We start from the raw sequence: 24,404 nt of genomic DNA on the forward strand, positions 1-24,404 counted from the left end.
TTACAAATTTTGTGTTTAATATTGATTTCAATTCAAAAATTAAGGTAATGTTTTGTAATCACCATAAATTGTAATTATGGTGACAGTTAAGAGTTTGTACTATAAATATAGTGATCTTGTACGTGGTAAATGACGCGGAAAAACTCTGTACTCTTCTCCCTTTCTAATGCATCATTTTCTAGCTTGTATCAAGATAATATCCAGGCCTTGTTGAGTTCGGCAGTCTTGAAGAACTATTCTTGTTGTTGTATCCTGGGAAACAAACACACACAGAGTGGGTCGAATTTGTTTTAAGGAAACTGTGTCAAACATAGGCCTCAGCTTTAGTTAATTATCTGTTTCGTTTTCGTTTATCCTTGCAATAGTTTCCTACAATCTTCAAACAAAATTTGTTTGTACAAATCGAACTAGAAATCAGAAAAAATTTTACTTACATTATTTTGATATTGTACGATTTTCATAAGAAAAAAATATATTTTTTTGTGATTTTGAATCACCTTTGGTCATTAAGTCATTAAGACATGTATTTATTTTTAAGTAGCAGATTTTCAGCTTCGGTACTGATTCTATAAAGTACCTAATGGGTTAATAAGCTAACTTAAATCAAAAACACAATTTACATGTTGCTCTGAAATGCTCTAATATGTCCCAATATTTGAAAAATCATAACTTAATCATGGATGCTCATTTTTGGTTGAAACCAATTCTCAAAGTTTGGTATATGTATGAGTTGTGACAACCCAATACTTTCTAGTCATCAAAAGTTAATTCCGTTAAGTAAAATTTTGAATTTTTTTATTCCGTTAAGCTCGTGAGGGCCAGAAAATCATTTTAAATATATAAATAAAATTTATATAATTCTTCGGAACCAAAAATGCTCGAAAAATCAAGATTTCCGTCGAAAAATCAGCAAACTCGTCCAACCACGCGTTTACGGCCGTAAACCCCTGGGTTGTAAACCCCGTTTACAACCGAGAACCCATTTCTGGCCATAAACGCAACCGATATAAAGGTTTTTTCCTGGAGAGATTTTTCATTTCTCACCTTCTTCACCAGAAAACTCTCTCAAGTTGCTCCCAAGAACCTCCCAAGAACATTCATATCTTCAAGAACAAACCTTCAAATTTTCAAGTCTTTCCTCAACAACACCAAGAACAACCTTCATATCTTCAAAGGCCGCAAACCCAATTCACGGCCGAAAGCAGCCTTGAGCCGAGAACCTTAGCCGAAACCCTCTTTTTCCACTTCAAACAAGTCTCGGTAACATTCATAACCCAAAAGCAAGTGTTTTCTAACACTTTAATTAATGGTTTCACTAATTAAAATACAATTATGTTTTTAAATATTATTAGGATACCGTTAGTTTCGCGTAATCCAACTCGAGGGTCATCTCTTCATTCTCGCCATCCAGTCAAGAGCACATATCAAATGTGAGTTCATACCCCCATATTTTTCCAAACTTTTAAATGTTTTAAAGGGGGGAGGGGGGATACAAGTAAAGCACAAGTAATCTTGTGATTAAAAATATAATTGTGTTTATTATATTTTATTATCGTTAACATGCATTTGAACGCAGAACTTACTAAACATGACAAACATTGTTACTACTAGACTTACGAACAACTTTAAAATACATGTTAAGATACAAATTTTATGCATGTAGATTTTTACACGGTAATAAACTTATAAACTATGGCACAAATGTAACACTTTTACAAGGATATATGATATTAACAAAAAGGGTTTTCAATGTATTATTCATGAATTAGTTGAGAGAACCAAATTGTGAGACACGCCTTCGAGTACTTATCTAAGTACCAAGGGAAGTCTAATCCTTAGGAACCAGAGTCTCCTGGAGGGAGAGCGTGAGTTTGTGTATATATCTATATGGGACTGACAATCCCGTGCCTTGACTATTAGCTATAGTCGACTTAGGTGACAAACGTCATTAACGTTTACGACGTCCGAAGTACATCGTAGTGTTTATCGTCCATCATCATGGTTATAAGAACTCACATGGAAAACAATGACTCATTCGATCTAAGTTTCTATAACTCGTATATACTAAGAGATCACAAGACAATATTAACGTCACTCTCAGTTTACAGAACAAACACGTTTTTGGCTAGTTTTATTTAATAATTAGGCGAATGTCCGCGCGTTTCGCAGAAGCATCTATATAACTGAAATATTTACATGTTTTTTTTTAATATAAAAATAATGTTATTGTTAAATTTGATATAATAATTCGTATACTAAGGAGATATAATATATTGATTATTTTGAAGAGTAAATTACACGAATGGTCTATATGGTTTGGGGTGATTTGCACGCTTGGTCTCTAACTTATTTTTTTTAACTCGGAAGGTCCCTACTATTTGTTTTTGTTACGCGCTTTGTTCCTACTGTTTTTTTTGTTACGCATGTGGTCTCTGTCTTACCTAAAAAGACTATTATTTAAATAAGGAAAAATGGTGGGGTATGTAAGGTAAGGTGAATGGGTGGGGTTGGGGGTGTGTTTATTTAAATAAATTAGAAAATCAAGGGAAAAATATTCTTTTTAGGTAATACATGGACCAAGTGCGTAACAAAAAGAATAGTAAGGACCTTCCGAGTTACAAAAATAAGTCAAAGATCAAACACGTAAATTACTTTAAACCATAGGGACCATCAATGTAATTTACTCTATTTTGAATTATATGATAATTCAATATTTTGAATCACCTCTACCCACGGGTAACTCATGAATAAAATAAAATATAATATATATATAGTAATTTTATTTATAGTTTTAATTTCTATCATTCTAATTATTTAAAATATCAAACAATTTTTTTTATTTTAAAGGTAACAATATAATCATTTATATAGAGTTATTTTTAACTATTGTTATTGTAAGTTATTTTAAGCTAATTATTTGAAAACTTTTAACGATTATAAAAATATCTTTAGGAAATATTTTAGTTAAATTGATATTACAATTTTTTTTTGCATTTAGCACTACAATTTATCATTTTTAACTATTCACAAAATATTTTTTTGGGTTTTTAAGTGGACCTAAAATTTATATTGAATTTGACCTTCTAATGTTATATTTAAATTAACAATTTAAGTATTTTGTCAAAACTGTTCAAAAGTTGTAGCTTTAAATTGATAATGGTTTACATACAATAACATATTAAATCTAATAAATCAAGTATAATATGTTAAAAGTTAAAGACATAACTTTATAAGTCGATATAAAAATATTATTTTAATATTGAAATTTAGTTTATTTATGATTACACTTTAGGTTTGATACTTATTTAACCTTATTAACCAACTTATAATCATTATTATAAAGACACTACAATTTATCACTTTTAACTATTTACAAAATATTCTTTAGGTTGTTTAAGTTGAACTATTTAAGTTGATCCTTTAAGGTTATATTTAAATTAACAATTTAAATATTTTATACAAATTGTTCAAAATTTGTAACTTTAAAATGATAATGGTTTACATACAACAACATATTAGACATAACAAATTAAGTGTAGTATGTTAAAAGTTAAAAACATAACTTTATAAGTAAAAGAAAATATATTCTTTTAATATTAAAATTTAGTTTATATATGATTACACTTTAGGTTTTATATTTATTTAACCTTATTAACCAACTTATAATCATTATTAAAAAGAAGTTGAAAAGTCATGGGAGTTTCAAATGAATGTGGTGAAAGGAAAAATGCTAGATTTATAATGATACTAGGCGAATGCCCGTGCGTTACACAGAAACATCTGTATAGTTAAAATTTGATATATGTGTTTTTAAATATAATAATAACGCTGTTGTTAAATTTGATATAATAATTCGTATACTAAATTGATATAATATATTGATTATTTTGAATTATATGATAATATATACATCTATTATAACTACATAATCTCAACCATTTGAATGACTTCTACCTGCGAATTACTTATGAATAAAAATAAATATAATATATGGTTTAATGTTATTAATAGTTGTTGTTATTGTTAATTAATTTTTTGAAATGTATTTGTTTAACGTTTTAATTTCTATCATTATAATTATTTAAAACATCAAACAGTGTCTTTTGATTTTATAGGTAACAATATAATCATTTATATATAGTTATATTTAACTATTGTTATTGTAAGTTATTTTAAGCTACTTATTTGAAAACTTTTAACGATTATACAAATATCTTTAGGAAATACTTTAGTTAAATTGAGATTATAATTTAGTTTTTGCATTTAGCACTACAATTTATCACTTTTAACTATTTACAAAATATTAATTGGGATTTTTAAGTGGAACTGAAATTTATATTTAAGTTGACACTATAATGTTATATTATAAATTAACAATTTAAGTATTTTGTCCAAACTATTTAAAAGTTGTAGCTTTAAATTGATATTGGTTTACATATAACAACATCTTAATTTAATAAATTAAGTATAATCTGTTAAAAACTAAGACATAACTTTATAAGTAGAAGTAAAAATGTTATTTTAATATTGAAATTTAGTTTATTTATGATTACACTTTAGGTTTGATATTTATTTAACCTTATTAACCAACTTATAATCATTATTAGAAAGACACTATAATTTATCAGTTTTAACTATTTACACGATATTATTTAGGTTATGTAAGTTAAACTAAAATTTATATTTAAGTTGATCCTGTAATGTTATATTTAAATTTATAATTTAGGTATTTTATTCAAATTGTTCAAAAGTTGTAGCTTAAAATGATAATGGTTTACTCCCAACAATATATTAAACTAATAAATTAAGTATAATATGTTAAAAGTTAAAAAAAACATAACTTTATAAATAGAAGTAAATATATTCTTTTAATATTGAAATTTAGTTCGGATATGATTACACTTTATGTTTGATATTTATTTAATCTTATTAACCAACTTAAAACCATTATTAGGAAGAAATTGAAAAGTCATGGGAGTTTCAAATGAATGTGGCGAAAGAAAAAATGTTAGCTTTATAATATATATATATATATATATATATATATATATATATATATATATATATAATGATAATGATAAAGCTACACTTTTACAACTCACTTTTATGGAAAATATAGGATTTTTCATGACAAACATCAGTCTTTTTAAATTAAACGGTTTACCATTCAACTAGTGAGCGATCATTGTTGATTCTATAACTCCTTAGTTTATACAACATGGTTATGTATGAAATTAACATCCAATGGGTAGTGGAATGTGTGGTTTCCGCCTCATTTCCTGATTCTTGTTTGGTTGTGGGCTTAGCGCAGATCCACACAATCAATTGTCCGTTCGATTTTGGTTTATATATAACTAGTATAAACAAAGTGGTCATAGAAGGAATTGGTATTATCATAATTCATATTAAGACGATATAGGATTTTCTTAAGGAACACTTTCAACATAATTCAAAGGACTAATACAGTTAACTCTGTAAGTACCTAGGAATACGTCACGTTTATACACATAAGGATCCAACAGCCAGTGGGATGTGTGGCCTCCACCTTATTTCATGTTCCTTGTTTAGTTGTGGGCTTGGGGCAGAACCACACAATTGATTGTTTGTTCGATCTGGATTGTATATGATCTGTATACACTAAGTGCTCGTAGAAGGAATTGGTACGAGTCATTTTACTTATCATTTATTACATCAGAAAGTATAGGATTGTCTGGAGAAACACATCATGTTTTACAAAGAACAAAGAACCCGTTTTCTAAAACAAAACACTTATGAACTCACCAACTTTAATGTTGACACTTTCAAAACCTACCTGTATTCTCAAGACACCCGTAGGCAGGTACACGCACCGGTTTCTAGAAAATGGAGCGTTGTAGCTTCAAGTCTTTACTTATTATTTACTTTTGGAGTCAATCTTATGTGATTCAAATAGAATGTAAACATTATACTATTAATACAATGGTTTTTGTTGCTTTGATTACTATTATACAATTTTTGTGATATTGTACATGACGTCTTCCGCCCCCGAACGTTTCCGCCGTTCCGGTTTTGGGGTGTGATAGATTGGTATCAGAGCATTGTTTATAGTAAACTTAGTATATCAACCTATAAAAGATATACAACTATAAATACAATGGGGCCGAAGTGCTCTGAATAAAAGTATACTTTTAAAATATAAGTATTTTGCAAAAAGTATACAAACATACATACATACTAAGAACAAGTATCACAAGCAGAACAAAACTAAAGTATATAGATTTTGGACACTACAGTCAAACCTAGGCAGTTATGTAATCATATATGGAATAAATATAACCTGATCAACTATATTTATTTGTGATACGACCAACATGTGTTTTGGAGTGATAGTAGTGTTGCAACGAGTCTAAAGCTTACCAAACTCTATATACAAAGGATCTCTAGAACAAAACATAAAGTTAAAATACTATAGGAGTATTTTTAGGCACTATAACCAACTCACGCGAAAACTAAAAGACCCTTACTAGCAGGTCTATAATTATGAAGTGTATGCTTCCAGGGTTATATATAGCTGGGATCTTATAGACTTAGAATTTGTTATCTTCGCTCTACTACATGTTCCTTGCTTGGTTGTGGTTTTAGAGTAGGATAACTTATTCGAAGGTCAATTTGATCTTGGTTATATACAACTTGTATACACTACGTGATTATAGGAGGACCCAGTTTAGATCACCCCATAAGATAAAAATGTTTTATTTATCTCATAAGATTCTTTAGACATTCCCATTCTCGCATGAATAACTTAGATAGATATAGCCACTTCACTACAACAACCAACAGATGAGTCAAGGAAGAACAAGAAGGGATTCATAAGCAGGATACCGAGAAGGAACCATACGAGGAGTTAGACGTTCCATCATGAAGTGATGGAGATCAGTGACCGAACCCAAAGCATGAACTATTGAGAATAGGAAAACCATAGGAGCGTCCAAAGACGATGAATTTCCACAGCTGAAACCATGGCAAAATTAACTAGGACAGAGAACATAGGAAACCACTCATGAGGCGTGCTAGGTGGTAGAGCACCCTATACGTCACACTACTAATTAACCAACAGATGTAGCCTAGTGAATTAGTGATTACACTGCTCAAACTATGTATTAGGCTTACCGCCTTTTTCATAACAACTAGTAACAATAAACCAGGTCACAAAACTTCACTAAGATAACTCAGTTTAAGTAACACTCGACTTAAAGCCACTACTAAAGATTTGCCCTCGTTTCATCTTTTAAACCTTATGGAAGAAATATGCCACTGAAGAAGTCGAATAAATACAAAAACAATCCACCACATCTACCTCCTCCACAGTATGATCTGGTTGTCTTTCAAGCTGCTATAATAGCCGTAGTGGCAGCCGCCATGACGCAAATCCACGCAAGTGGTGCTAGCGGATCGGGTGGTGGTACTAACAACTCTAACCATGGGGAAAGCCACGGACACACAAGAGAGTGTTCATACAAAAACTTCATGAATTGTGGACCCAAATCCTTCTATGGAAGCAGGGGATTCATTGCCCAAATGCGATGGTTTAAGAAGAAATAGTCAATTTTCGAGATATACGCATGCCCAGAAGGGAGCAAAGTGAAGTTTGCTGCCTCAACCTTCTCTAACAGGGCCCTTACATGGTGGAATAGCCATGTCAAGTCACTGACCCTACCAGTGGCAAACACGGTGGGATGGGAGACTCTAAAAGAGATGATGCTGGAAGAATACTGCCCGAATTCAAAAGCTAGAGCAAGAGCTGTGGAAGCTTACCATGACAAGCTCAGACATAGTAGCCTACACAGATAGATTCAACGATTTAGTTGCATTATGCCCTAGGATGGTTACCCCAAAGAGCAGGAGGGTAGAGAGATACATCATAGGACTACCTCCTCCAATCCAAGTGAACATTTGGCTCGAACATTGGTGGACCATGGTGTCCGCCAAGTCATAATGACCCCCGTTCCTGAGTCAACCAAAGGGTGTGATGATAAACAAAAATCCAAGAGCAAGAAGAAAAGACAGTCAATACAAGATACCTCAGATGGACAACACATGGTTGCGATTCATGCTGCCATGACACCAGCCACTCCAGCACCCGGCAGTCGATATGTTGTAACCCTCCCTCAATGTAATAAGTGCAACCTCAATCATACATGAAATTTTGATGTGCACAAAAGTACCCACTAATTTTATAATTTATAACATAACTAACTAAAATGCACCTAGGCAGTGTACCTAGTCGAATTATAGAATAGTTTGGTAAGTCGGGTGTCGATCACAAGGAGCGGTGTTGACTAACTAATTTATTTACTACTAAACTAACCTAATTACTAATGAGCTAAAAAGGGTTTTTTATCTAATTTTGAAAGTTTAGATGAACTTAATTCTTTAACAAAAACTCAATCAATAAACAAAACACTTCTTTTAGTTCGAATCCGCTTTCACTCAATGGTTATACACTAGCTAGGACTATTACTGTTGGTTACCAATTAAAGAAGTATTAGCAATTTAGTTCTAAATCTACTAATTATTAATCAATTCATGTAAATCTATGTGTGGTCACACAATAGTTAACACATAATCAATTATTAAATAAGATTGGAGCCATGAAAGATTGATTAATCAAAACACAATTACAGTCATAATATGAGTTCTCTAACACAACTTAATTCAATGATTCAATTACTTATCTAAGATTGGTTTGATCTTAGCTCTAATAAACTAGTGTTCACTATATTATTAGGTATTCAAATTCATGCACATTTGTGTTCACTAACTACATAGAACAAGAATTTAAAGCAATCAAATAATTAATTAAAACATGCTAGGTAAAATCAATCAACACAAGCGTATCACCAACAAGTAAAGTCAAATCTAATGCATTAAAACCATGAGTTCCAGCTTCATGTAGCTAACAGAAGCAGCTAGATTTAGCAGGGCATATTAGCAGCTAAACAAACAAAAACTGTAATCAAAGACATGTTTAAGTGTACCAATCTATAAACCAAGTTATGAAATCCTTCTTCTTTGATGTTAAAACCAGCTTCCAGATCTTCTTTTCCTCTGAATTTCGTCTCCGGGAACCCTTCTAAGCCAGCCAAAAGTCCCTCCAATCGTAATGGGCAAAGATATTTATATTCTCTTCAAATTCACATGTTCACATCATGAGTACGTCTTTTTCGGTGTTTTTCTTGTCTTTCAAGCCTTCAACCTCCAAAGTTCCATTCTTTAATGCTTTTAGTCCCTTTTTTTGAAAATGTCTTCTTTTTTGCTGCAAATTATAATTTAACCTTATAAGTACCATTATTCTATGCAAATGACCAAGATATATATAAAAATGTACTTACATATTGCCTAAAAATATGTATAAATATAGCAATATCAAAATACCCCACACTTAGGCTTTGCTTGCCCTCAAGCAAATCTACTTATTTAAACTCAAACCTTCATCACTAACATTATATAGAACAATCCAATTCCAGCTCAGCCATTATGCCAAGACCTCAACGCATGCATTTGTGTCTAAAACTTTTCCTAAATGACCCCCCATACTTTAAATACTCACAATCTTCATAAATAATTACCCACTTCTTTCGAACAATGCTCATTTTATGCAACCCTCCGAATCCATCCTCAGAAACCTTTTTAACCTCAAGATATTTTTGGTTAAGCTACCCAAGCATACATAATCTAGAAATTACAACTTTAGATACCACAATGGAGCTCTTGGAATTCTTCACTTCTTTGATATTTGATCTTTGATTGCTTTGAATTCACCACATTTATGATTTTTGGTATCTTCAACTTTTGATTCTTTGGAATTTTGATCTTTTGATCTTCATACTTCGATAGCTCCAAAATTCTTCAAGAATTTTTCAGTAATTTCTCTCTCTTTTTTTTACATGTATAACTCACTTTTTTTATATATCAGTCAAAAACCTACATGCTTAAGCAAGGGTGCTTAACTTCAACCTTTATTGGTTAATACATATCTTTCTTGGATACATTTCAGGTTCAGGATGCTAAACATTTTGCATTCCTCAAACTAAGCAGGGTCATGTTTTTGTTCCATGATTTTACTAAAATAAAGGAGGCCACAAATGCACTATAACGTGTATTGGCTCAACTAAACATTTAAGCTCTTATTGGATCATCCCATATAACACTAGCAACTACAGTTCAAATTATTATTACTAGATTTAATTATTAAAAATCTCAAAATTTAACCAAATTGTCTAGCAATTTACTTTTTCCTACCCCCTACCCCCACACTTATTTCATACAATCCCCTCATTGTATGCTTAAAAGAATATAAAAATTAAGAGAAGTGAGAAAAAGGAACAGATTCCCTTGGGATAGTTGCGTGATCATCTCCAAAAGTGCGGATAGAATGTGCATCTTGAATACAGACTTTGAGAAATAGAAACTTGGATCTTGAATACGCGAGATAAGAAATGTACCGGCAAAATATGGAATCGAGTCTTCAATCTTCAACAAATGTGGTACAGAAAAACGTGCAAAATGGACAGAACAATGTGGGAAAGCGTACGCCACATTGCATGGTAGAGAAAATGAGCCATGATGATCTTCATAATAATCTTAAGAAGAATGGTGGTGAATCACATAATGAATATGGAAAAAGAAGATTCTTTTTTTGAAAATTACAAAGTCACGACGTGAGTGTATTAAGATTCATGACGTGAATTCGATGTGGAGCGGGTTCTGGAAAGTCACCATATACTGACTCACGAGGTGAATAACAAAAGAGTCACGATGTGAAAACTAGAATCCCAGAAATATATTCCTTCCAACCTTTCTTTCAATTCTTATATTCAACCCCATGTCTTAATGGATTAAGACTCTTCTAACCCTACTAATTTCAACTCTTCTCTCTAACTTTCTTCTCGCTTGACTCACCCCACACTTAATTTAAATTATGGGTCTTGACTCTCGACTTTAAACACTCCCGGCTAAACACATATGCACTCATATCTCGACATCCTTTGTATGCGCTCCAAGTAATTCTGAAAAATAACTACCAAAGAAAAGAAAAGGTAACAAAATATCTTAATAGTTTTACAATCCCAAACAAAACAAAAACAAAAAAAATAAAAATAAACCAAACAAAACTAAAATAAACGATCAATCATCCTCATCATCCTTGTTCACCCTGCTAGTGCCCGCTCCGTTGCCTCCATGTCCTCTATACTCGTCCACCTCGGGAAAATTGGGTAATGATACCCTAAATGAGGTGGCTGCTCCACCCCAAGGTGTAGAACGACGTTCTCCATGGTACCCCCAATCCAATTGACACTCAAAGATAACTGGTCAAAATAACCAGCCATATCACCCCCAAAAGGTGCTCCTACCATGGATGTGAGTGGATGCATTGGTTGCCCTATTTCTCCCCTTCCTCTTACGTTCCTGCGCCTCAGCCTCGGTTGTGGTTCAGGTTGGTCGGTCGTTTGCTCATCACTATCATCATTATCCTCAAGAATCCCCCAATGTGTTCCATAATTCTTGACCACCTTCATTGTCTCTAAATACCCCATAGTGAACTCGTTCCCCTCCATGCATGTCAAAGAACGAGTGATGCCAGGGACAATGAGGCCATAAGACCGGTCCAAACACGTAATAAAGTGCCCTCCACAAATAGGGCTCCCGGGATGGGCACTCGTCACATACTTCGCCAAGTAGCGGGCCAAGAAATACAGAATGTTACAGCACACGTCGGGCTGTAAAATGCACCACAAAAAGAACAAATTGACCTTAGTAACCTTATCACCATGGCATTTGTGGTGAATAGAAAATGTGATAAGGCAATGGATAAGGTGATATATTGGTGATTTGATGCTACTTTCAGGAGATACAACGGAATTGAACACACCGGCTGTAATATTGCTCCAAAACTCCGGTCCTGAAACCCCATCTGCATAACCATGTGTGGCCTCCCTCAAAAATAAAACAAACTCATGATTTATGGTCTCATGAGCCTCATACAACCCCATTCTTTGTGAAAACTCCACCAAACTGCACTCCCTATATTCCCCTCCTAGACGAAAAACCAAAGTTTACAGGAAAGTAGGATCTTGCATATTCTCATGGAATGTCACTGTTGAAAAGAATTCCACGCATAGCTCTTTATAGACCTGCTCTTGGATTGCAAACAAATTGTACCACCCCTTACATGTGAACAAAAATCCATCCCCCCAAAATATATTAGTAAGATATTGGGACATCCGATCCACCAGCCCAACCTCCCTCAACCATGCCCACTGAATAGTAGGGGCAATAGCAAACTCCCGGTTGTAAAGCCATCCCAACCGATTGTTCCATCGCGTATATATATCCCGGGGCGTAGTTGTTGGAAAGTTGTAAAACAGATGTAACCCCGCTACTCCAGTTGGAATCTCTCTTCTGGGAGCCATTTCTGCAAAAACAACTACAAAAATATCCAAAAGAAACAACCCAAAAAATTAGAAATTAACAAAATTGATGTTGTCCAGTCCCAGTATTCACGTCATGAATCCTTTAGGATTCACGTCGTGAGTTCGTAACTCAGCAACCAGAATCGCTAAAATCAGGAGGCAAATCAGGTCACAATATTAATGGGGTTTACTCCTATACTAATCCCAAGCACAAAGCATCAACATTCCAAGGCTATTACGGGAATTTTAAGAAATAAATTCGACATTTCATCTAACTAACAAACCCTAACACTAAGTTCAACTATTAGGGAAGATTTAAACTTAATAATTAAGAATCATTACCTTAGATTGAAGTATTAGGTAAACAAAAACGAAATTGGAGTGTTTGTCGGCCAAAATCCAAGCAAGGGGGGACCAGACTCTTGTTTCACTTTGTGAGGAATAAACAAAGGGGGGTCAAACTAATTCTTTATCCTTTAATCTATGGTCCTAAGAAGTTTACTGTTCACGTTGTGAGTCCGTAAGGATTTACGTCGTGAGTCCTGTATGGGCTTAATGTTGGGCCATGCATTCCTCATCAAAAATGGATTAGTCTGGGCCAATTAGTTTAATAGAAAATGGGTTGATATGCATCAATGTTATATTATCCGGTTTATTCAGAACTCACGTCATGAGTCCTTAAGGATTCACGTCGTGAATCCTGCATGAAATTTTTTTTATTAAGTCAAGTTTGTCTATTAACCGAATTCTTAATTATCACCACTTCATTTTTAGGGACCCCACACTCAGTGTTTAATTATGAATAAAGCGAGTTGGATGATATGATTTATGTTTCTAAGACTAAAATGCAAAAACTAAAAAGAAAAGAAAAAATTGCAAACCAAACTCGAGTTGCCTCCCGAGAAGCGCTTCTTTTTCTTGGAGTCATGAGTCGAACTCCTTGCCTCCTACGTCGAGTCATCTGAAGAGTCCACCACTAGGATCTTTTGTTCCTTGAAATGCCTCTTGTAAGCTTGAACTCGTCTTTTGTACGCCTTTTTTGAATTTTCCTTTTTAGCTTTGACCTCGCCTTCATCAAGCTTGTGTTTGATCCCTTTAGTCTCTACCTTACACTCCATAGCATTCTTCTCTTCTTTCACCACTGGATTTGTTACTTTTGAATTAACCTCCTCTTCATTACTCGTCATCTCATCATCTTCCTTGCTCACCCAAGAAGTTGGACTCGTGTAGGCAATGACTTCAACTAAAAATGGAACAGATGCTCTTGGTTTTGTACTTTTAACTTGTTGAATTGTTTTGATTTATTCTTCCATAAGATTCTCTAATTCTTCAAGTTCATTGTCTTCATCAATGTTGAAAACCACTTCTTGAGCATGATTCCCTTGAAAGCCATCTTCTATCCCAAAAAATTCCTTTTCATTACCAACCCTCAAGGTGAGTTTAGACTCCCGAATATCAACAAGAGCTTCAGTAGTGTTTAGTAGCGGGCAACCAAGAATAATTGATATATTGGGATCTTCTTTCATATCCAATACCACAAAATCTATTGGAAAAACGAATTTCCTGATTTTTACTAAAATATCTTCCACAATGCCCCGGGGCTGTGTCACTGAACGGTTTGCCATGTGAATAGTCATCTTTGTAGACTTCAACTTCTGAATATTTAATTTTTCATAGAACGATTAAGGCATCAAATTTATGCTAGCCCCAGAATCGGCTAAAGCATAAACCTTCATGTTATTCCCAAACTCACATGGAAGAGTGAGTCGTCCAGGATCCCTATCTTCTTAGGTATTTCCCCCAACACAGATTTTGAGCGTTGCTCACTTAGGATCACTTTAGAATTCTCCTTTAATTGCTAACGAGTGTCTAATAAATCTTGTAAGAACTTAGCATATTCTGGAACTTTTGCAAGTGAATCAATAAAAGGAGTATTAATAGGAATACCCTTCAATTGCTTGATAAACTCCAGATGTTCTCTCTCCAGCAAACTGAGATAAGCTCTAGACGGGAATGGCAAAGGTGGTTCATAAGCTAGAACAAATACGGAATTACTATGTTCAGACTGAGCCCACGACGTGAGCTTAGCGAGCTCACGACGTGAACTGGGTGTTCCAGCAGCTTCTTCATTTTCGAGCTTTGGCTTCTTTGGCTTTGGATTGGGCTGTTGTGGCTCCACTTCTAAGGCTTCTAGGAACTCAGAAATTGCCTCTTCTTCAATATCTATGGCCACCACATGAGAGTGAGTTTTGTTTTCAGGATTTTTCGGGAACATCCTCTCATTAACCAAAGTGGTAAGTTGACCAAGTTGTACTTCAAGATTATTGATGGAGGCTTGTTGATTCTTTATTAATGCTTGCTGATCTATCATCATTTCATGATGATTCTTCATTATACTTCTTTTTCTGAAGCTTCCATGAATTTCATCAACATGGTCTCTAATTCTGATTTCTTCTCAACTGGTGGTTGCTCTCTTTGGTAGAAGCTAATGGGTTTTGAGCATTCTAACACTTCCTAAGTGTACATGCAACCCTAATAAACCTTAAATCTATGTTTGTCTAAATACATGCAAAATTTGGTTTCCAAGGTTCATAATCCTATCTAGCATACATGGGAACTTTAATCCTAAAAGCATAGCTAGAAATACATACCTTGTAGTTGATTTTGATTCCTTGAAACCTTGTGAGCCTAGCATCCCAAGTGTGATGCCTCAAATGCTTCACACAACACCAAATGCTTTTGGAATGACTTTAGAGAGAATACACACACTTCTAAAATCGGCCTAGCCCTCACTTTTCTTTGTGTAGCCGATTTTGGTGGAGAACATGTTCTTTATATAGTGTTGACACATCTAGGGTTACACCATGTAAACCCTAATGTGTCATGGTTCTTCATTTCCATGACCCATGGGTTTGTAACTCTCATGGAGCATCCTATGGGTTTAACCTAACTTGATAATCCATGGAGCCTCTTAGCCCACTATACATGTTATGGATGATTTACATAATCAACACATATATTTAATTAGTTATCTTTTGATCACTTAATTAATACCAAATTAATTCTTGATCAATACTAATTAAATAATACACTTAATATATTAGAACTTATAATATATTAATAAACCACAAGTGTTATTTCTCTCATTTAGTCTATCCAATTGCATGGTGCCATGCAACCCAAATAGACCATGCCGAGTCGGGTCAAGTACATACCAGAAATAGTTATCGACTTAGACACCTTATCCAACAGTCTCCCACTTGGATAAGTCTAATAACTATAACTGCAGTACTTCAGGAACCGATCGGCAATCGTAGCTCTTTCAAGGTCTCTCTGAACTGAGAAGATGATGATACGCCATTTAAGATAAGTGATCATATAATCCTCTGTTCTATATATCAGCCGGACAAATACATGGAACAATGTCTTACTTATTGTCCAGCAGTTTGTTTCCCGATTTCCGATTTGTTTGACAAAGAACTTAATTGAACACATCAACTTAGTTCTGACTGGACCAGGTACATAGGTCAAAAAAATCATCGAGGGGCCCAGATATCAGCTTCTAATCCAAGAAGGAACAGATAAACTTTGACTCATATGTTTGTTCTACTACTCATTGAATTATACACAAGAGCATGTTTTATAACATCGAGTTACCAATGCGTTTACGTACAATCAATGCATAACCAACTCATAAGTAACAAATCATATCTCTAGGTTTGAAGACTTATATGATATTACCGTCTCACGATCACTCGAGATAAATTCCATGAAGTGATTCCAGTGAGCGTGGGTTAAGTCCAATGCTCAGAACTTATGAGCACTCATGATTGTTGTAGCCATGTCCAACACCTTAGACCTCTACAACCAATCATGACAGTCTTGATTCATACCTACTTCCGACATATGACCGGCTGTGGAGGTTCGAATAATATGATATACCAAACGTAATTATTCTGGAAGTCAAAACATGCAAAAGAAATATAGTAGACGATCGACAAGAGATAGCAACACTTTACTCATAAATAAAACACCTTTTATTCATCATCTAATGTCAATTACACTTTACAAATTTCAAGGTTATCTAACTACTAAATCTAATATCATCCTTCAGCCCTATGCTCCGAGCATGCTGGAGATGCTTAACCCGAGTCAGTCCCTTCGTGAGGGAATCTGCTGGATTCTCATCCGATGATACCCTCTTTGCCACGAGGAGTCCTTCTTCTATTCGATGTCTGATGAAATGGTATTTTCTGTCGATGTGTCTGGATCTCCCGTGATCCCTTGGTTCCTTGGCCAAGGCAACAGCACTTTCACTAACACAAAAAATTTCCATTGGCTCCTTAATAGCTGGTACAACTCCAAGGTCTCCAATGAAGTTCTTCAGCCATATTGCCTCCTTAGCTACCTCACTAGCTGCTATATACTCTGATTCGCAAGTTGAATCAGCCACTGTCTCTTGCTTCGAACTCTTCCAAGAAATTGCTCCTCCGTTTAAGGTAAAGACCCAGCCAGACTGAGAGCGGAAATTATCCCTATCAGTCTGAAAACTAGCATCACTATACCCTACAACTCTCAAGTCATCACTCCCACTGAGGGTAAGGACCCAGTCCTTAGTCCTCCGTAGGTACTTGAGGATATTCTTTACCTCAGTCCAGTGTGCCTTGCTAGGGTTACCCTCATACCTGCTAACCATGCTCAAGGCAAAGGCTACATCAGGTCGAGTACACGTCATAGCATACATGATCGATCCTACAGCCGAAGCATAAGGTATGTGACTCATTTCTACTATCTCATCCTTAGTACTAGGGTTTTGTGTCTTACTCAATCTGGCGTTATTCTGGATGGGTAACTCTCCTTTCTTGGAGTCCTGCATGCTGAATCTCTTCAGCACCTTATCCAAGTAGGTACTCTGACTAAGTCCAATTAGTCTTTTACTCCGGTCTCTCAAGATCCTTATCCCTAGAATATAGGCAGCTTCTCCTAGGTCCTTCATATAGAAACACTTCCCTAGCCATGACTTAACTTCCTGTAGAGTTGGGATGTCATTTCCTATGAGTAGTATGTCATCCACATACAATACCAAAAAGCTAACTATACTCCCACTAGCCTTGACATATACACAAGACTCATCTTCACTCCTAGAAAAGCCAAATTCTTTGAATTTCTCATCAAAGCAAAGATTCCATCTGCGAGGTGCTTGCTTTAACCCATCAATGGATTTCTCAAGCTTACACACTCTATTAGGGTACTCTGTATTGACAAAACCCTCTAGCTGACTCATGTAAACATCCTCAGCCAACTTTCCATTAAGGAGAGTGGTTTTGACATCCATTTGCCATATTTCATAGTCATGAAATGCGGCTATGGCTAACAGATCCCTAATAGACTTAATCTTGGTCGTTAGAGAAAAGGTCTCATCATAATCAACTCTCGGAGTTTGTGAGAAACCCTTTGCAACCAGTCGTGCCTTATAAGTGTGTACATTACCATCCATGTCGGTCTTCTTCTTGAAGATCCATTTGCACCTTACAGTCTTACGACCTGGTACATTCTCAACCAACTTCCAAACTTGATTGTCATACATGGACTATATCTCGTTGTCCATTGCCTCTTTCCACTTGGCTGACTCAGGGCCTACCATGGCTTCCGCGTAACTGTTAGGTTCATCCAGACCTATCAGTGTCTCATCACTGATAAGTGTATCACCTTCCGCAGTAATATGGAATCCATAGTAATGCTCAGATGCATTCCTAACCCTTGTGGAACGCCTTAGAGGTACAAACTTGTCAATTGGCTCAACAAGAGTTTCCTCCTCAAGTTGAGTGCTAGGGTTTGAAGTTCCTTCACCGCTTGACTCTTGAATTTCTTCAAGGTCAACTTGCCTCCCACTGTTTCCTTGGCTTATGAACTCTCTCTCTTGAAAGAAAGCCCTCCTAGCTACAAAGACCACATTTTCACTAGGTTTGTAGAAGAGGTAACCAAAGCATTGTTGTGGGTAGTCGATGAAAATACACCTCTCGCTTCGAGGTTCGAGCTTATCATGAGTCTCACGTCTCACGAAAGCCTCGCAACCCCAAATCTTAATGTGGTCTAGTTTGGGTACTTTACCAGTCCACATCTCATGAGGAGTTTAGGCAACTTTCTTTGTAGGGACTAGATTAAGGATATGTGCGGCAGTCTCTAAGGCATACCCCCAAAATGAGATTGGTAGCGAAGCTCAACTCATCATGGAACAAACCATATCCAACAAGGTTCAATTACGCCTCTCAGCCACACCATTCAACTACGGTGTCCTGGGAGGTGTCAATTGTGATACAATCCCACATTCCCTAAGATAGTCGAGGAACTCTAAACTGAGATACTCACCACCTTGATCAGATCAAAGCATCTTAATTTTCCTGCCCAATTGATTCTCGACTTCCTATTTAAATTCTTTAAACCTTTCAAAAGTCTCTGACTTATGCTTGATTAAGTAGACATATCCATATCTATTGTAATCATCAGTAAAAGTCAAATAATAATGATTAGCATCCCTTGTGGCATGTTTGAACACATCTGTGAGTATAAGATCCAACAAACCTTCACCCCTCTCACAAGAACCTGTGAAGGGTGACTTTGTCATTTTTCCAAGTAAGCATGATTCGCAACTATCATCTGAATTTAGGTCAAATAACTCCAAGACTCCATCCTTTTGGAGTTGGCCTATGCGTTTCTTGCTTATATGTCCAAGACGACAATGCCATGATGATGCTTTATCCAAGTTATTATCATTAACAGAATCAATCCACAATACATTATTTCCTAAGTTATCAACCACAGATGCAGTTTCATACACACCATCACAAGGTAATGCTTTAAAATAAAGAACATTATTAAAGAAAGCATTCATCGAACCAACTTCATTATCAAATGAAAAGGTGAAACCTTGTTTATACAATGCATGAAAGAAAATAATGTTTCTTGCCATTTCTAGCGAATAACAACACTTATTCAAATCTAAACTAAACCTACTACTTAGCGATAAAGTATAAACTTCAATCTTGGTGACAGGTAAAGCTTTCCTATTCCCCATGATTAAGTTTATTCTTCCATGCTCCACATTCTTACTTCTTCTTAGTCCCTGCAAATCAGAACAGATATGAATACCACAACCGGTATCAAGGACCCAAGAATTAGAATGGGGTGAGCTATTAGATAAGATAGTGTAAATACCTACATGGTTGGGTTTAACTTTCCCATCCTTCACATCTTGCTGGTATTTTGGGCAGTTCCACTTCCAATGTGATTTTGCATGGCAATAGAAGCATTCGGCCTCTTTTGGGTCAGAAGAACGAGTGATGAAAACCTTCTTGGTTCTACTTGAAGAAGAGCCATCAAGGGTCCTATCCTTGGTACCCTTCGAAGAGCTCTTTCTCTTCTTCCCTCGACCTTTCCCGATTGCCAACACCGGGGTGGAGTATAGAGTAGGAGTGTTAGCAACCGAGTTACCCTTAAGACCTTTTTATGCGGTCTTAAGGAGTCCCTGAAGTTTTCTGAGTGTGACCTCTTCCTTATTCATGTGATATGTCATGCGGAATTGATCATAGCATGATGGTAAGGAGTGCAAAATGATATCTATTGCAAGCTCCTCAGGGAAGTTCACATTAAGCTTCAGCAACCGATCCACATACCTTTGCATTATCTGCATGTGGCTCGTGACAGATTCCCCGTCCTTCATCATGGTTGTTATAATGGAGCAGATGATTTCATCCCTCTCTTGTCTTGCACTTTTATGGTATCTTTCCATCAAATCTAGTGGCCAACATGATGCATGCCACTTTTGTAGCATCCCTTTCATGTACCCGGAAGTCAGTGATCTCCTAGGGAGTTGCAGTGGTCTCATCAATCTCCTTAAGCTCCTTGTCAAGGACATATCCTTTGCCCTCATATCGGGTAATCATCCTGATGTTTCTGATCCATTCATTGAAGTTGGATCCATCAAAAGTGACTTTCCCACACAAGTTCATAAGGGTAAAGGAGCCATTAGGATTAGAGCCAGAAGCAGCGTTGTTTGAAGACATCTGAAAAAAGAGGACAAGATTAGTTTAGATATTAAGAGAGTCCTTAATAAAACACCCAAATGTAATATTAAGGCTCGGATCCAATCACAATATATTATAACTTAGAAGAGGTATGCCGTAATCCAAGCTATAACATATTTGAAAGGTAGGCGAATGACGATTCACCAATTTCCACCATGAAAAACAAAATATAAATATTAGGTTTTTAATTGGTTCTTAGAAATTCCTATATTCTTTTGAGATTCAATGAACTTTTCAAAGGCATGTTTCAATCTCGAGTGTGCCCTCCAAGTTTTGTGACTGGGATACCGAGGATCACAAAACGAGGTGTGAAGTAACCATGCAAATCACTTGGTACCCTTAAATTTTATCACTCAATTGATGTGCCGGTAAACCACACACGCTCCACCGATACTATGATAAACCTTAAGTCACCCTTTACCTACCTTGTTAAGTCCAAGTTAGTGTGCCGGTTAACCACACACGCTCCACCGACTTAAACAAAGTGTAAAGTGTAATTTCATGGATTAGAACCTTATTCACATTTTCCTATAGTAACTAAGATTAGGAATTTAATAAAAGCATTTAGTTCCTTTATAATATTCATCATACTTTTAATGAGAATTTATAAGTCCTTGTCCTACCTGTTCGGCTAACGACCCTCCACCGATCAAGGAAGCGGTGGGTGAGAGTGGATACCCATTAAGTTGCCATTTTATAGGCAACAACCTTATACCCCCCCCCCCCTTATAGACCGGCTTCGTGAATAAGGCGTACTAGCGGTAAGACGACTTGATCTTATACATATATATTATTAACTTATAATATAAAGTATAAGGGTTGAATTCTAACTATTAAAATTCTAAGGGTAGGAACTAAAGTTTATTAAGTGACTTTAAATGTTCCAAAACTTGAGGGCAAATTTTGTAACTTTACAAAACCTTTCATATTCATAACTTATGAGTTATTAAAATGAAGACTCTTCATTTTATAACTTATGTGTTCTTTTAATGGCTTTTAACACAAAGAGACTTTTGGTTATCCATAACTTGAGGACAAGTTATGGACTCCAATAAAACATATAAAGATCATGAATTAAACAAATAAACAAGCAATTCCTATGATCTATCAAGAACTCATAAGAACATGAATATTCATATCAACATTTCAAGAACATATGAACACATATAATCATGAAAAAATGATATTAGCCATTGTAAATGGATTAGAACAACCATTACCCCATCTAAAACAAGTTTTATAGCACCAAAACAGTTTAGGGTAATGTTTCTAGTCCATTTCCAGCAGCCAAGCTCCAAAAACTGCTCACTGGATGACAAACTCGTCGAGTTCATCCTATAACACACAAACTCGGCGAGTTTTTGGCCAGAACTCGTCGAGTTTTCTTGTCTGGACAGTTTTTGGCTTTTGAAAAACAAGTTTGCATCAAGTATTCAACAAACAAGCCTAATCTCTGATACCACTGATGGGTTTTGAGCATTCTAACACTTCCTAAGTGTACATGCAACCCTAATAAACCTTGGATCTATGTTTGTCTAAATACATGCAAAATTTGGTTTCCAAGGTTCATAATCCTATCTAGCATACATGGGAACGTTAGTCCTAAAAGCATAGCTAGAAATACATACCTTGTAGTTGATTTTGATTCCTTGAAACCTTGTGAGCCTAGCACCCCAAGTGTGATGCCTCAAATGCTTCACACAACACCAAATGCTTTTGGAATGACTTTAGAGAGAATACACACACTTCTAAAAATCGGCCTAGCCCTCACTTTTCTTTGTGTATCCGATTTTGGTGGAGAACATGTTCTTTATATAGTGTTGACACATCTAGGGTTACACCATGTAAACCCTAATGTGCCATGGCTCTTCATTTCCATGACCCATGGGTTTGTAACTCCCATGGAGCAGCCATGGAACATCCTATGGGTTTAACCCAACTTGATAATCCATGGAGCCTCTTAGCCCACTATACAAGTTATGGATGATTTACATAATCAACCCATATATTTAATTAGTTATCTTTTGATCACTTAATTAATTCCAAATTAATTATTGATCAATACTAATTAAATAATACTATTAATATATTAGAACTTATAATATATTAATAAACCACAAGTGTTATTTCTCTCATTTAGTCTATCCAGTTGCATGGTGCCATGCAACCCAAATGGACCATGTCGGGTCGGGTCAAGTGCATACCAGAAATAGTTATGGACTTAGACACCTTATCCAACAGAAGCCCCAGCCAGTTTTCCTAAATTTCTCTTCTTTTTGCTTGTTGTATTCTTCATAAGGCAGCCACTCCTTCTTTGGTTTTCTCCAATCTTCTTCATACTTGTCCCCACTTGAGTAGCATACTTGAGCTTTCTTGTTCCCATATTCATCCATATTGCAATCTTTTGTCAAGTGTGGGCCACTACATCTCTCGCAACCAACTCGAATTGCATGAATTGATTGGTCCAATTGAGTCAATCTCCTATCCATAGTGTTAAGCATTGCCATCACATCAGCCATCTCTTCAGTTCGTGTACCTCCACTGCCTGTTATTCCATCACGCCCTGGGTTGTGATACTCACGAGAGTGCCTTGAAAACTCTTCAATCAGATCCTTGGCCTGATTTGGGTTCTTCTTCGTTAGTAGTCCTTGCGAATCAAGGAGTTGTCTAGTCATGACATTCACCCCATCATAGAATATTGACATCTCCTGCTGAATATTAAGGTCATGTTGAGGACAATTCCTTAACAACCCCTTGTGACGTTCCCAGGCCTCGTATAATGACTCCCCCGGATTTTGCTCAAAGTTGGCAATTTCCTTCTTGAGTTTAGAGATTTTGGAGGGTGGACAAAATTGATCTAGGAATCTCTCATGCAACTGGGCCCATGTGGTGATCGTACCAAGTGGGAGTGCCTTTAACCAGTCTTTTGCTACTCCCTTGAAAGTGAATGGTAGCATCCTTAGCAAAGCTGTCTCCCTTGGGATATTGGGAGTATTAAAATAATCCGCAATATCGTTCACCTCGTCTAAGTGTTTGAAAGCATCCTCATGATCTTTCTCGTAAAATGGGATATCCTTAAGTGCAGTAAGGATATGTCCCTTCAACTCGAACGTGGCATTGGCAGGAATCGTAGGATGTACAAAACTCAGCCCCACATCATCTCGAATGCGCTTCTTGTAGTCCCCCATGGCCATCTAATCAATGTTTTCCTTCTCGTTCTCCGGCTCGTTCTCGGGCTCACTAGTATGTAATTCAAATTCAGGCTCAGTATCGTACTCGGACTCGGCTTGGATGGATATTTGATCTAAGTGTTCAAGCTTGCTCTTGTTCTTTGAAGATGAACTTGACTCCTCCATTTTCTTCCTTGACTTTCTTGAAAAGGCTGATTTTAGTTCTTGTAAGAGTGTCTTCTTTGGTGTTTGATCTTCTTTCACGCTCTTATCCTTCTTTTTATGAAGTGTAGACTCGGGATCTTCAAGTGGTGGTACCAAAGGTGTGTTAGAACCTCTGGTCATGAACTCCTGAAATGAGACAAAAAAAATAAAACGTAAAACTGAAATAAACAAAACTAAGGATTGCAGTTCTCACGTCGTGAATCTTAAAGATTCACGTCGTGAGTCCTGGATGTAAAGAAAAAATTAAAAATAAAAATAAACAGAAAAATGACTTTTTGCAGGTTTTAACCTACAAAAAGGATCGATTAATTTAAAGCAACAAACTAATAATTAACAAAGTCGTTCCCCGGCAACGGCGCCAAAAACTTGATGTGCTCGAAAGTACCCACTAATTTTATAATTTATAACCTAACTAACTAACTAACTAAAATGCACCTAGGCAGTGTACCTAGTCGAATTATAGAATAGTTTGG

General features: G+C 35.8%; 1 protein-coding gene and 1 non-coding gene across 2 annotated transcripts; one reads left to right on the plus strand and one right to left on the minus strand.

Annotated features, from left to right (window-relative positions):
• Nucleotides 1–14,310: 14,310 nt before the first annotated feature.
• On the minus strand, nt 14,311–23,730 carry LOC128129048 (uncharacterized). The gene is made up of 2 exons (XM_052767755.1): nt 22,766–23,730; nt 14,311–14,863 (listed from the first exon to the last, which is right to left on the minus strand). The coding sequence occupies exons 1-2, from the start codon at nt 23,728–23,730 to the stop codon at nt 14,311–14,313; spliced, it is 1,518 nt and encodes a 505-aa protein (XP_052623715.1).
• Nucleotides 23,258–23,364, plus strand: LOC111885235 (small nucleolar RNA R71). The gene has a single exon (XR_002848055.1). It is a non-coding gene; the product is annotated as a small nucleolar RNA R71 (small nucleolar RNA).
• Nucleotides 23,731–24,404: the final 674 nt, after the last annotated feature.

Source organism: Lactuca sativa, chromosome 9 (genome assembly GCF_002870075.4).
Source record: "Lactuca sativa cultivar Salinas chromosome 9, Lsat_Salinas_v11, whole genome shotgun sequence".
NCBI lineage: Eukaryota > Viridiplantae > Streptophyta > Magnoliopsida > Asterales > Asteraceae > Lactuca > Lactuca sativa.

Coding starts and splice junctions, on each gene's coding strand:
- LOC128129048 (XM_052767755.1), bottom strand. CDS start 23,730: ATGGCCATGGGGGACTACAAGAAGCGCATTCGAGATGATGTGGGGCTG. Junction 14,864..22,765: donor TGGGGCTTCTGTTGGATAAG/GTGTCTAAGTCC, acceptor AATTCATGGAAG/CTTCAGAAAAAGAAGTATAA.